At 35.1% G+C, this 12,806-nt stretch overlaps 1 protein-coding gene and 1 non-coding gene across 2 annotated transcripts; both read right to left on the bottom strand.

The window, feature by feature from the left end:
* Window positions 1–356: 356 nt before the first annotated feature.
* LOC141614659 (mitogen-activated protein kinase 4-like) lies at window positions 357–2,367 on the bottom strand. Its single transcript, XM_074433404.1, has 2 exons — window positions 1,936–2,367; window positions 357–1,034 (listed from the first exon to the last, which is right to left on the bottom strand). Exons 1-2 carry the CDS (start codon window positions 2,365–2,367, stop codon window positions 357–359), a joined length of 1,110 nt encoding a protein of 369 aa, XP_074289505.1.
* An 8,645-nt stretch (window positions 2,368–11,012) lies between these two features.
* LOC141615519 (small nucleolar RNA R71) lies at window positions 11,013–11,119 on the bottom strand. Its single transcript, XR_012529937.1, has one exon. It is a non-coding gene; the product is annotated as a small nucleolar RNA R71 (small nucleolar RNA).
* Between the last annotated feature and the right edge of the window lie 1,687 nt (window positions 11,120–12,806).

Below are 12,806 nucleotides of genomic sequence, written 5' to 3'. Positions count from 1 at the left end.
TGACAAAAAAAAATAATCCATGCCAACGTTTGAACAAGAGGCCAATAGCAAGAGCACAAACTAACATTAAAAAGTTGATATGCATGATGTCTACCAACTTCTATCTTAAGCACTTTCACTAGCAACGCCACAAGGAAGCTTATTATGGGTAAAAGGTTGATAACTTGATACGGAGTATACAAAGGAAGAAAGGATCGGAACAAATGGTAATAAAATGCATTGTCTGCACTCAACATATAATCGATAAAACTGAATAACCACTGTACATCATTATGATCAATCAAGTACCATTTAGACATTTAGCGAATAATTACAGTTTAACACAAAGCATTTTGATCGCCTAGAGAAACGCAGCCTCATGATGGTATAGCAACATTAATTTCATCCCGTATCATTTTCCTTATCTTATGCACTCCAACGCTGGCCTCCACGTCAACGTGACACGGAAAAGGAGCAGGCTGGCTCTTGCGGTGATTGCACATACTTCGTATGTACGGGTGTTGTAGTGCCCCTGCCACCGTTATCCTCTTGTTTGGATTAAACTGAAGCATCTTGTTTAGCAAGTCCAACCCCATTGGATCTGCATTTGGGAACAATAACTTGAAATCGATCCCTGGTGTGTAAGGCTGTGATTCGAGTAGTTGATATGCCTCCCAGTCGCAACTAGTTATGTAACTGAGATTTGAATCATTTTGTGTTCCAAGTATATTGATAATTTTAATCAATTGGCCCGACTTGTCTTTGGCTGAAAAAAGTCGGTTTCCCCCAAGTAATTCAGCGAATATGCAGCCTACGGACCAAATATCGATGGAGGGTCCGTAGGTAAAACAATTTAGGAGTAGTTCTGGTGCTTTATACCCACGTGTTCCGAAGTTCTCTGTTGCAAGCTGGGTTTGACTCGAGCCTTTGGTGGTAGTTGCTAGCCCAAAATCGCATATCTTCAGATCATGCTTAGCATTCACTAGAAGATTTCCCGGCTTCAAATCCCGGTGAATGATGTTGGCGGTGTGTAGATAGTTGAGGCCATTAAGCAACTGCATCATGAATTTTTCATATAATGTCAGTCAGTAATCTATTAAAGATGCACTTCAATTTGGAAGGCTATTACTTGCTGCCAAAGACTGATCAAATTTTTAATAAAATTTTTAAACTATGTACCGTTCTAGGTTAATAAAACTAGTGTAGATCCTCGTGCTACAACACGGTATTTTTTAGTTTTTTTTTTTATAAAGAGACATTCTCATTAAATTAATTGCATAAATTAACTATATCTTTAATGTTATAATATACTAATATAATCTTAGTAAAAGGTAGTAAATGAAAATTTATTAACATCAAAAGACACTTTAAGTTAAGTTATTTTTGCCTTAAACCATTTTTACTTTACTATAAAAATTAACTCAATAATGCTACAGTATATCATTGCATGAAACTAACTTATGACATTAAATTACAATTAAGTGATGTAAAAATATAAAATCTAATTAAAACGCGTATAAACCTTATAACATTTAGAATGTAATTGATGAAGGATAATATAAGAAACATATTTACGTAATTTTAGGGTGTTAATGATGACAATAATTATGTTAAAGACTGCATAAGAAGAAGTTTGCAATTTTTGAGTGTAACTGATGAAGAATAATATCTATGAAAATGGAGATGATTGCATAATAAATTATGGATTTTAATGAAAAAGTCATAAATATGAATTTTAATTAGAAGATTAGAGTTTAATTATAAGAATATATTAATTGAAAAGATAATAATGTAATGATTTTTTTTTTACTTATCACCTTATTTAGCTAGATGCTTTTTGGATGGAAAACTAAGAGAATTTTTATTCTCTTAGTAGTAGGGGGATTTTAAAGAATGTCGAAACCTTAATCAAAGAATTACATAGAATTGAACATAAAGAAAAATTAGATGACGTACTTGGAACATGAAATACTTGACGAGGTAATTTGGCAAAGGTGGAGAAGAGCGAATGAAGCTGCCAAGATCGGCATCCATAAGCTCGAAAACAAAGTAGACATCCTTGCACTTGGCTGAAGGAATCATGACATCTTTCAATGCAATAACATTCTTATGGCTAACATGACGCAAAATTCTCAACTCCCTCAACGCCTTCAAAGCTTCCTTGGAATTCTCACCGACTTTAATCTTCTTAATAGCAACTTCCTCCTTAGTGAGGGTATTAATAGAACAATAAATGACACCATAGGCACCCTTGCCTATCAGATCTTTAGGCTCGTACTTAGGTTCGACCTCAAATACCGTGTCCCAAATTTTCCCTTCGTCGTTGTGAGTGTTGCGAAAATTGTTGTCGATGACACTAAACTTATTATGGTGCATAATCATCTTCATTGTTAATTTGTTATCTTGAATAATAGTAATAGTAATGTTTTGTAGAAACACAAGTAGAAGAACGAATATTGATTGAATGAATGAGAGTAAAAGGGTAATTTCACTAGGGCTGTTATATTTAAAGGAAAATACCCTCCCAATTCACAAAGTCCTGTTAGAACAAACGCTAATGAAGTTAGTTGGTGTGATTACTTAAGGTAAGTTTTTGAAAGCAACTTAAGGTAAGTTTTTGTTTTAGGTAAGTTTTTATTTAAATTTTGTTGACAAACGGTAATAAAGTTACTTGGTGATCAAGTACATAACAGAAGGAATCATCTCTTTGACGAGAGAATGTCCGTCCAATTTCTACTCCTAAATCGAATTATAATCCTAATTCTAATTCTAATACGGAGTAAGTATTACTCCGTATAATTATAGTAGTAGTTTCACATAGTAATTTCATTCAGGTTAAAAATGTCAAATTTTATTTCTTCTACTTCTTATTACTACACATTATTAAAATTTGTTTTTACAGTCAATTTAATTGTTAAATCTATACAATATAGTTAAAAGCCTACTTAAATCATTTAATTTTAATCCACGTGTAATTTTTCTATTGGTTAATAATAATTCACTTATATTAACTAGAAGCAATCCTTATATTAACTAGAAGCAATCTCTAAATACCACGTGTTACATGCTTATAAATACAAACAAAATAAAAAATATTAGTTGCAAACACAAAAGGATATAAATTAATAAAAACTTTTTATTTTCCTCTCATAAATTTGATATCAATCTACCTATTCATTTAACTTTTATTTCTTTTATTTAATAGATGATCTTTTGGTTTTTCATCACAATTATTATACTTTGTATTTATTTTACCATAATTTTTTATCTCCCCGTCAGTTCACAAAACATTCTTCTTCTCTCAAATAAATTTTTGAAATTAATTAGATAATTAATTACAAAATTTCCTTATATAAATATTACAACAAGCCTATTTTTCATTTTTATCCAAAAAATTGGTAGGTAAAGTATGCATATATAACCAAATGAATTATTTAACTTTTTTATTCTTATTATGTTTTGAATTAATTAATAGTTAGAATCTTATTTAGTTATTATTTTTGTGTTTGTATTAACATTGCATGAAATCTAAAAATATGGTTATGGAACTTCTTTGCAATTATCTTTTGACTTGAATATTTTTTTCATTTTTATTAGGTTTTTCTTTTTTTATTATTATTATTACTATTATGGTGTCTGCGCAATATCAAATTGTAGTATGAATCTCTAATTATGGTGACATGTTACATTATATATTTCAACCCTTGGAATATTAAAGTACAAACTAGTTTTGTGGCCCGTGAAATTCACGGGTTCGGTTTAAGGATCGTTCATGCATTTTCCCCTTTAGTTATTTGATGATTTTTCCATTTTTCATTTGTGGTCTATCTCTATAATTATTTTAGCCGTTCATATTTTAGGTATGTTTTACTGAGCTAGAAAATGAGTCGTTTCTATGAATCGATAACAAAAATAAAGTTGACACATATGACCCTCAACGATATCTCATACTAATATACTCATATTTTTTAAAAGTAAAAGATTGGGCTTTTAAAGAGGATGATGAATTTGAATTTATGGCAAATTAATGAAAGAATTATAAGTTAGAAAAGATGAAAAGACACACAAAGCATTTGTGTAGGGTTCTAACTATTGCAATATTATGATAGGAAAATTGAAAGGATGGGGTGTGGTTTATTCAATATGAGATAACCTATTGTTAAAGTGTAAGAGTTAAGTTCTAACTTTTCATTAATTTGTTGGCGTAAATTTTTTTTACTACTTTTTGTAGTAGCTTGATGTTCAGTTATTTACGATTTTACGTCATTCTTTAGTATTTTTTTTATTATAACCTATTATTTTGTTATTCTCATTCTCATTACTTTTGTAACCAAATGATATCATTTTTGTTCAACGTCAAATTTGATATTTTTGTTAGTCAACTTTATTAAAATGATGATACTCCGTATTAATTAAAAAATAATAAGTAGTATTAAACATAGTTTATATACCTCTTTTTTTTAGTTTGGAAATAATGATGATATTTAAGACTTAAAATATTCTTCACTCATTTTCTCTTAACTATTGTAACGTTTAATCAAATAAAAATAATTTAAATAAGGTGGGTAAATAGATAAAACATCCATTCTCACATTGAAAATTAAAAGTAAAAAAGATATTCTACTCATTAGTATTATGTTGTTTTGAGATAAAATGCAAGTAATTATACTAAGAGAATTAATATAAACAGATTATCGGAAATCGATATATACAATGTACTTTTGCCATCTTATCATCAAAGCAACAATAAGATAACAACATCAAATGTATCCTATCTCATCTCATTAGTATTCAAATCATAAGAAAAATATAGATTTACCCATCTAACCAACTTAATTAAATATATAGAGAATACTATATTTACACCAACTTGCCCTAGTCATATTTATAATTTGTTGTTAACATCAATCTTAATAAATTTATTACACATTAACAATGATGAATATATTAAAAACATCCGCAAAACAATCTATCACTATTGAAAAGAGATTAAAAAAACGAAAGTTACAATTTAGTCAAGTTATATTAACAGGTTACTGACGGGCAAAATCCGTCAATAACAGCCTTTTTCCGTCAGTAATTCGCTGATGATTTCCTTCACCAAAGTTTGACCACCATTCGCTGATGATTATATTCAATCGTCGACGATATCAAGTGTCTTTATATACATTCGACAATGCCTAAAACAAACTATATAATACAAATGCTTGTCGAATTCTCCACTTTTCTTCTACTTCTCTCTTATCTCTTCATTTCTTGTCCATTTGATTCCTACACACCACAAAGTAAAGATATGAGAATTGTTGAAAAATAAATCAAATAAAATAATTAGGTGAAAATAAACAAACTTTTTCATTAATTTGTTTTTGCTAGGAATGTGCTAGAATTTTATCAATTTATTTTCTTTTATAGGTGAAATGTTTTCATAACGGTAGAGTATAAAAAGATTAGCACTAAATTATGATTATTAAGTGGAATAATGCATGATAAATGAGAGTATTTAAATAAGATGAGTAATTAGTCTATTGATTACTACTTTGCCTTATCATTTTCTATTTTTATTTTTTTTAAATAAAAAATAAAAAATTGATCAACCATGTAACTGTAGCTCGTCACGTGTTATTATAGTAACTACTCAATCTAGGCTTTCTATGTTACTAATATGCTAGAATATTATCAATTTATTTTCTTTTATAGGTGAAATTTTTTCATAACGGTAGAATATAAAAAGATTAGCACTAAATAATGATTATTAAGTGGAATAATGCATGGTAAATGAAAGTGTTTAAATAAGATGAATAATTAATCTATTGATTACTACTTTGCCTTTTAATTTTCTATTTTTACTTTTTTTTTAAATAAAAAATAAAAAATTGATCTAACATGTAAATGTTGCGCGACAGTGTCATTCTACTAACTACTCAATCTAAGCTTTTTATGTTATTATATAGATTATATAGATATAAATATCTTGAAATTATTAACTTATAGTTAATGCGTATTTTTTTATTATAGTTTTTTTTTGAGTTAATTAAGTTTAAAGCTAATGGAATATGAATGGATTTTTAAAGGAAATAAGTGAATTAAATTAATAAAATATAATAATAAATTGATAATTCATGTCATATTTGTTTGCCAAGTCACATTGTTATTGTGTACGTGGCTTTTTTTCATCCCATGTGACATTGTGTATGTGACATTTTTAGGCTAGTCTTTTAATAATATTTTATAAATTTTGTAAATTGTACTAAATTGTCTTACATCCTTTCATGCACTTTATTAATTTTCCGTGTACTCTTCAACTTCCATTTTGTTTAGCAGGTTATAAATCAAATATCTTAGTCGACAAACAGATTATAAATCAAATGTCTTAATGGAAGTGTTGAAGTATATATGCTGCAAGGATATAAATTGGATCTTTTAATGCGGATCTAGGTAAATATTTTGCATGATTTTAGGTTGGAATCCGATGATCATTCTCCAATCCATTGTTCCAACTTTGAATGCTTTAAAGCGTTTAAATCATTTTTGGTTTTCCATCAAATATTTTCTTCTAGCACTTTTAATACTTTTTCGAGAAATCTTTATTTTTTTTTCGTAATGATTGGTATATATTTTTCTTCTCATAAATCAGTTGTTACGAATATTTTTAATTATCACCCCACTTCCCTTTTTTGTCCATTTTTATATTATCACCATTTTTCTTTAATTTCTATTTTGGGACGTGCTTTTTACCAAATGCTCCTTATTCTCAAAGCCTAGCTATAATATATCTTACCCTCGGGAATTGTGGCAGGACCCTCTTTGTTGCCTTGCTTAGGTATCCTACCAACATATATCCCAGATAATAAGCAAGAAGACAAACAAGCCGATTAACGCATTTATGAACGATACCACAAAAATAAAAGAACAAAAACAATCAAACCCGTGATTCTCACGGGTCACAAAACTAGTTCTATATAAAAAACGATAAAAAAAACCATGTTTTTACGCGGGATTTGCACTAGTAATTATTATAAACATAATTGTTAGGATTATTTCCACTTTAGTGCCCTGAGTAGGGCTGAGCAAAATTATACGATATGATTTTATTATACGTATCCGATACGCTATACGAGTTTAATTAAACAGGATTTCCGGATAGCCAAATTTAATTATGCAGATTTCCACTTTGGGAACCGTATCGGATATCCTGTTTTGCTCACCTCCTAGCCCTGAGGACTGAGGTTTGGTGTTGAGAATAAAAACTCCGGCCATATGAGTTCTACATGTAAGGATCCTACATCGGAGAATTAGAGAAGAGTATTCCACTATATAAGGCAAATAGGCTACTCCCTCTATTGCCAATTGGTTTTAGAGTGAAACCCTCATGAGTTTGTATTGTGGACTCATTCTCCTCCGTTTGGGTGCGACCCAGGCCCGTTATTAAATTTAACATTTGGCCCAATATTTATATTAGGCTTATAAATCTAGGACTCCGTATTACGAGTATTATATTTTGAACATAATAAACCATTTTTTTTTGCAATATTATGTTATTATTCTAATTAATACTCCCTCCTATTCTACATAACTGTCCCAGTTTTTATTTTCGTGTATTCACAATAATGTCCCATTGTCCGTATTTGGTAAACTTTTATACTTATTTTAATCACTTCAACCCACAACAATACTCCACCTCTGTAATACTACGGTTTTATGAGTCTCAGGGTACTCTATCGAGTGGGCCTTACTCTGTCGAGTAAGGGTGTTTTACGATTTAAAATAGTTTCTGACCTAGTGGGTACTCAATCGAGTAGCCTTGGTACTCGCTCGAGTAGGGGGCACTCGATCGAGTACGTCGGTTACTCGATCGAGTAGCCGGTTTACGGGGGGATGATTTGTCGGGTTTTGTTAATAATGCGATTTAATATATAATCACTTCCGTCACTTTCATAATATACTTTTACAAACCTAATCACCTTCAAAAGAGAAAACAATCTACGTTCTTCGCATCAATCGCATTATTGGCAAATCCCGGAGCTTGGAAGGTCGGATTTCACCTTTCTTTACATCTTTGTGATCCTTGCGTCGAGGGTAAGATCTACGTACTGTTTTTATAGTATTTTGGTTAAACCCTAATTTGGGGATTGGGGGTTTTGTTGCCTTTCTTGATTGGTAGTAATTGTATGATCACATGTTAGGAGGAGGATTCGTAGAAGAGGCCTTTTGATATCAGCTGTTGAGATCGTCTGACTGTATTGCATTCCAGGTAGGGTTTCTGATATAGGACCATTTTGCACTCTTTTTCCCTCTATTTTCATGCTTGTTCGACCCCATTTGAGGCAGTTTAGCACCCCCTTTTCCTCTTGTTCTTGTCCCGATTCCCTTTACTATGACATTGTGGGCCCCTTGCAGAAACTGAGGCGGGAACGGGCAAAGTGAGGCTAAAAAGACGGGAATGCTAAGCCACGCATAAAAGATGAAGGAAATGATGCTGAGAAGTACTCTCAGCCGGTAGGCCGGCAGCCGGCTAGCCGGCTGGGAGCACCTGTGTACAAGAAATGAAGAAGGAAACAAGGAAGGAGTGTTCCCAGCCGGTGGCGCGGCGGCCGGCTAGCCGGCTGGGAGGACGCATTGGCTGAAGAAACAAAGAAATTGGAAGAAAGTTACAGGAATCTCCCAGCCGGTCAAATGACCTGCAGCCGGCTAGCCGGCTGGGAGTTCCTCCAAGGCCAAAAGTCAAGTGCCAAGTCAAGAAGCTGTCCCAGCCGGTCAGGGACCGGCGGCCGGTCGACCGGCCGTGCACACCTGATGACCTCCAAACTTGTTCAAAACTTCCAGAGATCTCCCAGCCGGTCAAATGACCGGCAGCCGGTTGACCGGCCGGGAGTGCACTTACGTGTTTCAAAGCCCATTTCAATTTCTGTCCTAATCCTAGTGGAACCTATAAATACCCCCTCTTAAACCCTTTTGTACACACAACCCTAGATCTGAATTATTTCCCTTTCCAAGTTTCAAACTTTGTTAATTATTTCACTAATCATTCCCTAATTAAGCTAGTTCTTCAATTAATTGGGGTTTGAATTTGGGTTTGTAAGAAGATTGAAGGATTTATTTCTTTATTATTTCTATTCCAAATTCCTCTTTTGCATTTGTGTTGGTATTAATTCTCTCCCTATTTTCAATTGTTTACACTTTGTTCTTCCTTCATGCTTGTTTGATTGTTTATGTTAAATTGTTGTTATTGTTTGTTTGTTGTTGTTATTTCCATCATTGTTCATCTTTTTATTGATCATCTCTCCTTTGTTTCTCTTTCATTTGTTCATACTTGGATAGTTGTCCTCAAAGACTTAATCTTTGAGTTGATTTGGTTAAAGATTGCATCTTTAGGTTTAATCACCCTTGCTATTAGATTAAATCATCTTTCTTTACAACTTTTGTTGAATTGTTGCATGTTTAGTAGTAAGATTCACCTTCTCACCATGTTTGTGACCAAAGTTTTCATCTTTATTGTTTATTTTGCAATTGGGACCATGATTAGTGAGTAGTCTTCCACTAGGGCTCGGTTTGACCCAACATGAGTAATTTCATTAATTGAATTTCATAAAGGCTAATTATTTGGGGAAGGTGATGAGGGTAGTTTAGAGGAATGACTTGGTTTATGGGTTGTCTTTTGGGTAGTGTCGACTTACGACCCTTGACCACCAACGAGAGTTGGTTAGGTTGTGATTTGGATACCCGAGATTTGACCCTATTGTTGACCTCGGTTGAGACCGAAAGGGAGAACCGGGGTAGGACACCTCTAAATTAGCGTTTGAAATCGACCCTCGAGAGAGGGAGTGGGATGACCCGGGAATTGATGGGGCTTAATGACCTTAGCAAATATCGGACTACCTTGGGAAAATGCATGTTTTTGGGGTGGTCGGGTATTGAGTGAGGGATTCCGATCTTCGAACCCGAGAGGGGGGTTGGTGGGTAGTGCTAGTGTCCTATTTCGAACCCGAGAGGGGGGTCTTAGGCGAATTAGAGCCGTCACCTCCTCATCTAACTACCCATGTGATTATCCTAGAGATTTAACTATGTGGAATTGCGAATTGTTTGGGAAGAACCGAGTCTTAGGCCGTTTAATCATTTGAATTACAACTTTTCCTTCGTTCTAGCTTATTTTCCTTGCTTTTGTTAAGTTTGCATTTCATTTTGTTTTAGGTAGCATTAGTATAACAACCTCATCTTTTATGTTCGACTTAGCTAAACGATCGGATTAGAACAATTAGTAATCTTTTCAACTCCTTGTGGGATCGACCCTTAATAGTGTACAACGATAAAATCGTGCACTTGCGAGGTATAGCTTGATACCATCAAGTTTTTGGCGCCGTTGCCGGGGAGTTCGGCTAGATATTAATTGTTTTCGTTCTTGTTTAGACTAAGTCTTTTGTTACTAACCCCTCTCTTAAGTGTGTAGGACTTTTTGCATGGTTAGGAGAGCTCGAAGAGGTCAACCAATACGTCCGATTGACCACGAGATCGAAGCAACCGCGAGAAGACTAAATTCACTCCGTAGAAGAGGGCTTATAGAAACACCGATTCCTCAAGAAAATCCAGTAATTGAGGACCTTCGAGAAGAACCACGGGTCTTTGAAGCTTTCGAAAATCCTTTTGCAACACCGGAAACGGAAGTGACAATGGCCGCGGTTCCTATGAGAGACAACTTGGCTCCTAAAAAGGTGGTGAATCCGAGTATCGTCAAACCACCCATTCAAGCCAACAATTTCGATGTGAAAGCCACCTTGCTTCAACTTGTCCAAGGGAATCAATTCGGAGGGGGAGCCACCGAAAACCCCAACGAACATCTCAACGAGTTCTTGGATAGTTGTGACATGTTCAAGGCCAACGGAGTGACGGAGGATGCCGTACGCCTTAGGCTTTTCCCTTACTCTTTGAGGGGAAGTGCCAAGGAATGGCTTAAAAGTTGCGAACCCGACTCCCTTCGGACTTGGGACGATGTCTCTAAGGCTTTTCTCAACAAGTATTTCCCACCCCAACGAACCGCAAGAATCAAGAGTGAACTCCAAGGGTTCACCCAACAAGAAGATGAGACCCTCTATGAAGCATGGGAGAGGTACAAGGGCCTCCAAAGGCTATGTCCTCACCACGGTATTGGGGATGATGAGCTCATCAACAATTTCTATGAAGGGTTAAACAATGAGATGAAGATGAACCTTGATTCCGGCTCGGGGAAGGGAGCATTGGATAAGATAGATCACAAGACGGCGAAAGAGCTTATTGAAGAAATGGCTTCTCGTACCTTTCATTGGAACAATGATAGGCACAAGAGGAAAGGGAAGGCAACGGTCGAATCGGCCAACAATGTGGAAGTAAAAGAGATGATAGAAGAGCTTAAACAACAAGTTGCCTTGATGAGCTCAAGCAAAACATCTAGCAATTCTTCTATGAGAAACCAAGTCTATAGTTGTGAGCTTTGTGGAGACCAAGGACACCCACCCAATGAGTGTCCTTTGGTGGTTGGAGATGGAAGTTGTATGGAGCAAGTGAACGGGATATGGGAGTCTAGTCCGGCCAAGCAAGCATTTAACAACAACCAATATCACCCGGGATTGAGAGCCCACCCAAACTTCTCCTATGGCTCTCAAAATGTCCAAAACCCAACCTTCCAACAAAAATCACAACAACCAAACTTCCAAACTCAAAAACAAAACACAACATTTAATCAAGGTCCACCGGGTTTCCAAGGAAGAACTTTCCAACCTAGACAACAATTTCAATCACTTAACCCACCAACCACCCAACCATTCCAACAAACCACCCAACCTTTCCAACAAAATTTCCAACCATTCCAACAACCCACCCAACCAAAGTCAAACATGGAACTCATGATGGAACAAATGATGAATCATCAAACACAATTCATCAACCATACGACTCAAAAACAAGAAGAGACAACCTCATCCATCAACCAACTTAGGACCCAAATGCAAGCTTCTCAACGAATGACGGACAACCAAATCTCCCAATTGGCTACTCAAATGAGCCAACTACAAGCCTCCCAAGGGAAATTCCCGGGTAAAACCGAGGAAAATCCGAAAACCATGAATGCTATCCACTTGAGGAGTGGTAGAGATTTGGAAGACCGGGAATTTGTCAAGAAAAGGAAGAGTAGTAGACCGGGTAATGTCATTGAACCTCAAGTTGTGGTTGAACCTCCTAAGGTAATTGAAGAAAAGGAGGGAGAAGAGGAACTCGTGGAAATTGTTGTGGAAACTCCAAAAGTGATTGATGAATCAACAAGGGTGGTTGAAGAGCCTCAACAACAAGTGGTAAGAACTTACGTACCACCGGTTCCCTTTCCACAAAGGTTGGCAAGAGCCAAACTCGAACAAAAGTATGGGAAGTTCATGGATATGATGAAGGGTATCAACATTACTATGCCTTTCATTGATGCCGTAAAGGAGATTCCAAGCTATGGAAAGTTCTTGAAGGAGCTCATCTCAAACAAAAACTCCTTAAGCCCGACAACCACGGTGAACTTATCCAAGGAGTGTAGTGCGATTCTCATGAATGAGGCTCCTCAAAAGCTTGAAGACCCGGGGAGTTTTTCCATACCTTGTAAGATTGGGACCGTGCACATTGAGAGGGCTTTGTGTGATTTGGGGGCAAGCATTAGTCTTATGCCTCTAAAAATTTTCAAGAAATTGAAGGGTTATGAGCTCTCACCAACAAGGGTTTCTCTCCAACTCGCGGATAGGTCGGTAAGATACCCCATTGGTCTTGTGGAGGATGTCCCACTCAAGGTGGGAAAACTTGCATTTCCATGTGATTTCTATGTA

The sequence above is a fragment of the Silene latifolia genome, chromosome 11, assembly GCF_048544455.1.
Source record: "Silene latifolia isolate original U9 population chromosome 11, ASM4854445v1, whole genome shotgun sequence".
NCBI lineage: Eukaryota > Viridiplantae > Streptophyta > Magnoliopsida > Caryophyllales > Caryophyllaceae > Silene > Silene latifolia.
Note: the sequence above shows the minus strand (reverse complement) of the source record. Positions and strands in the feature narration are given on the sequence as shown.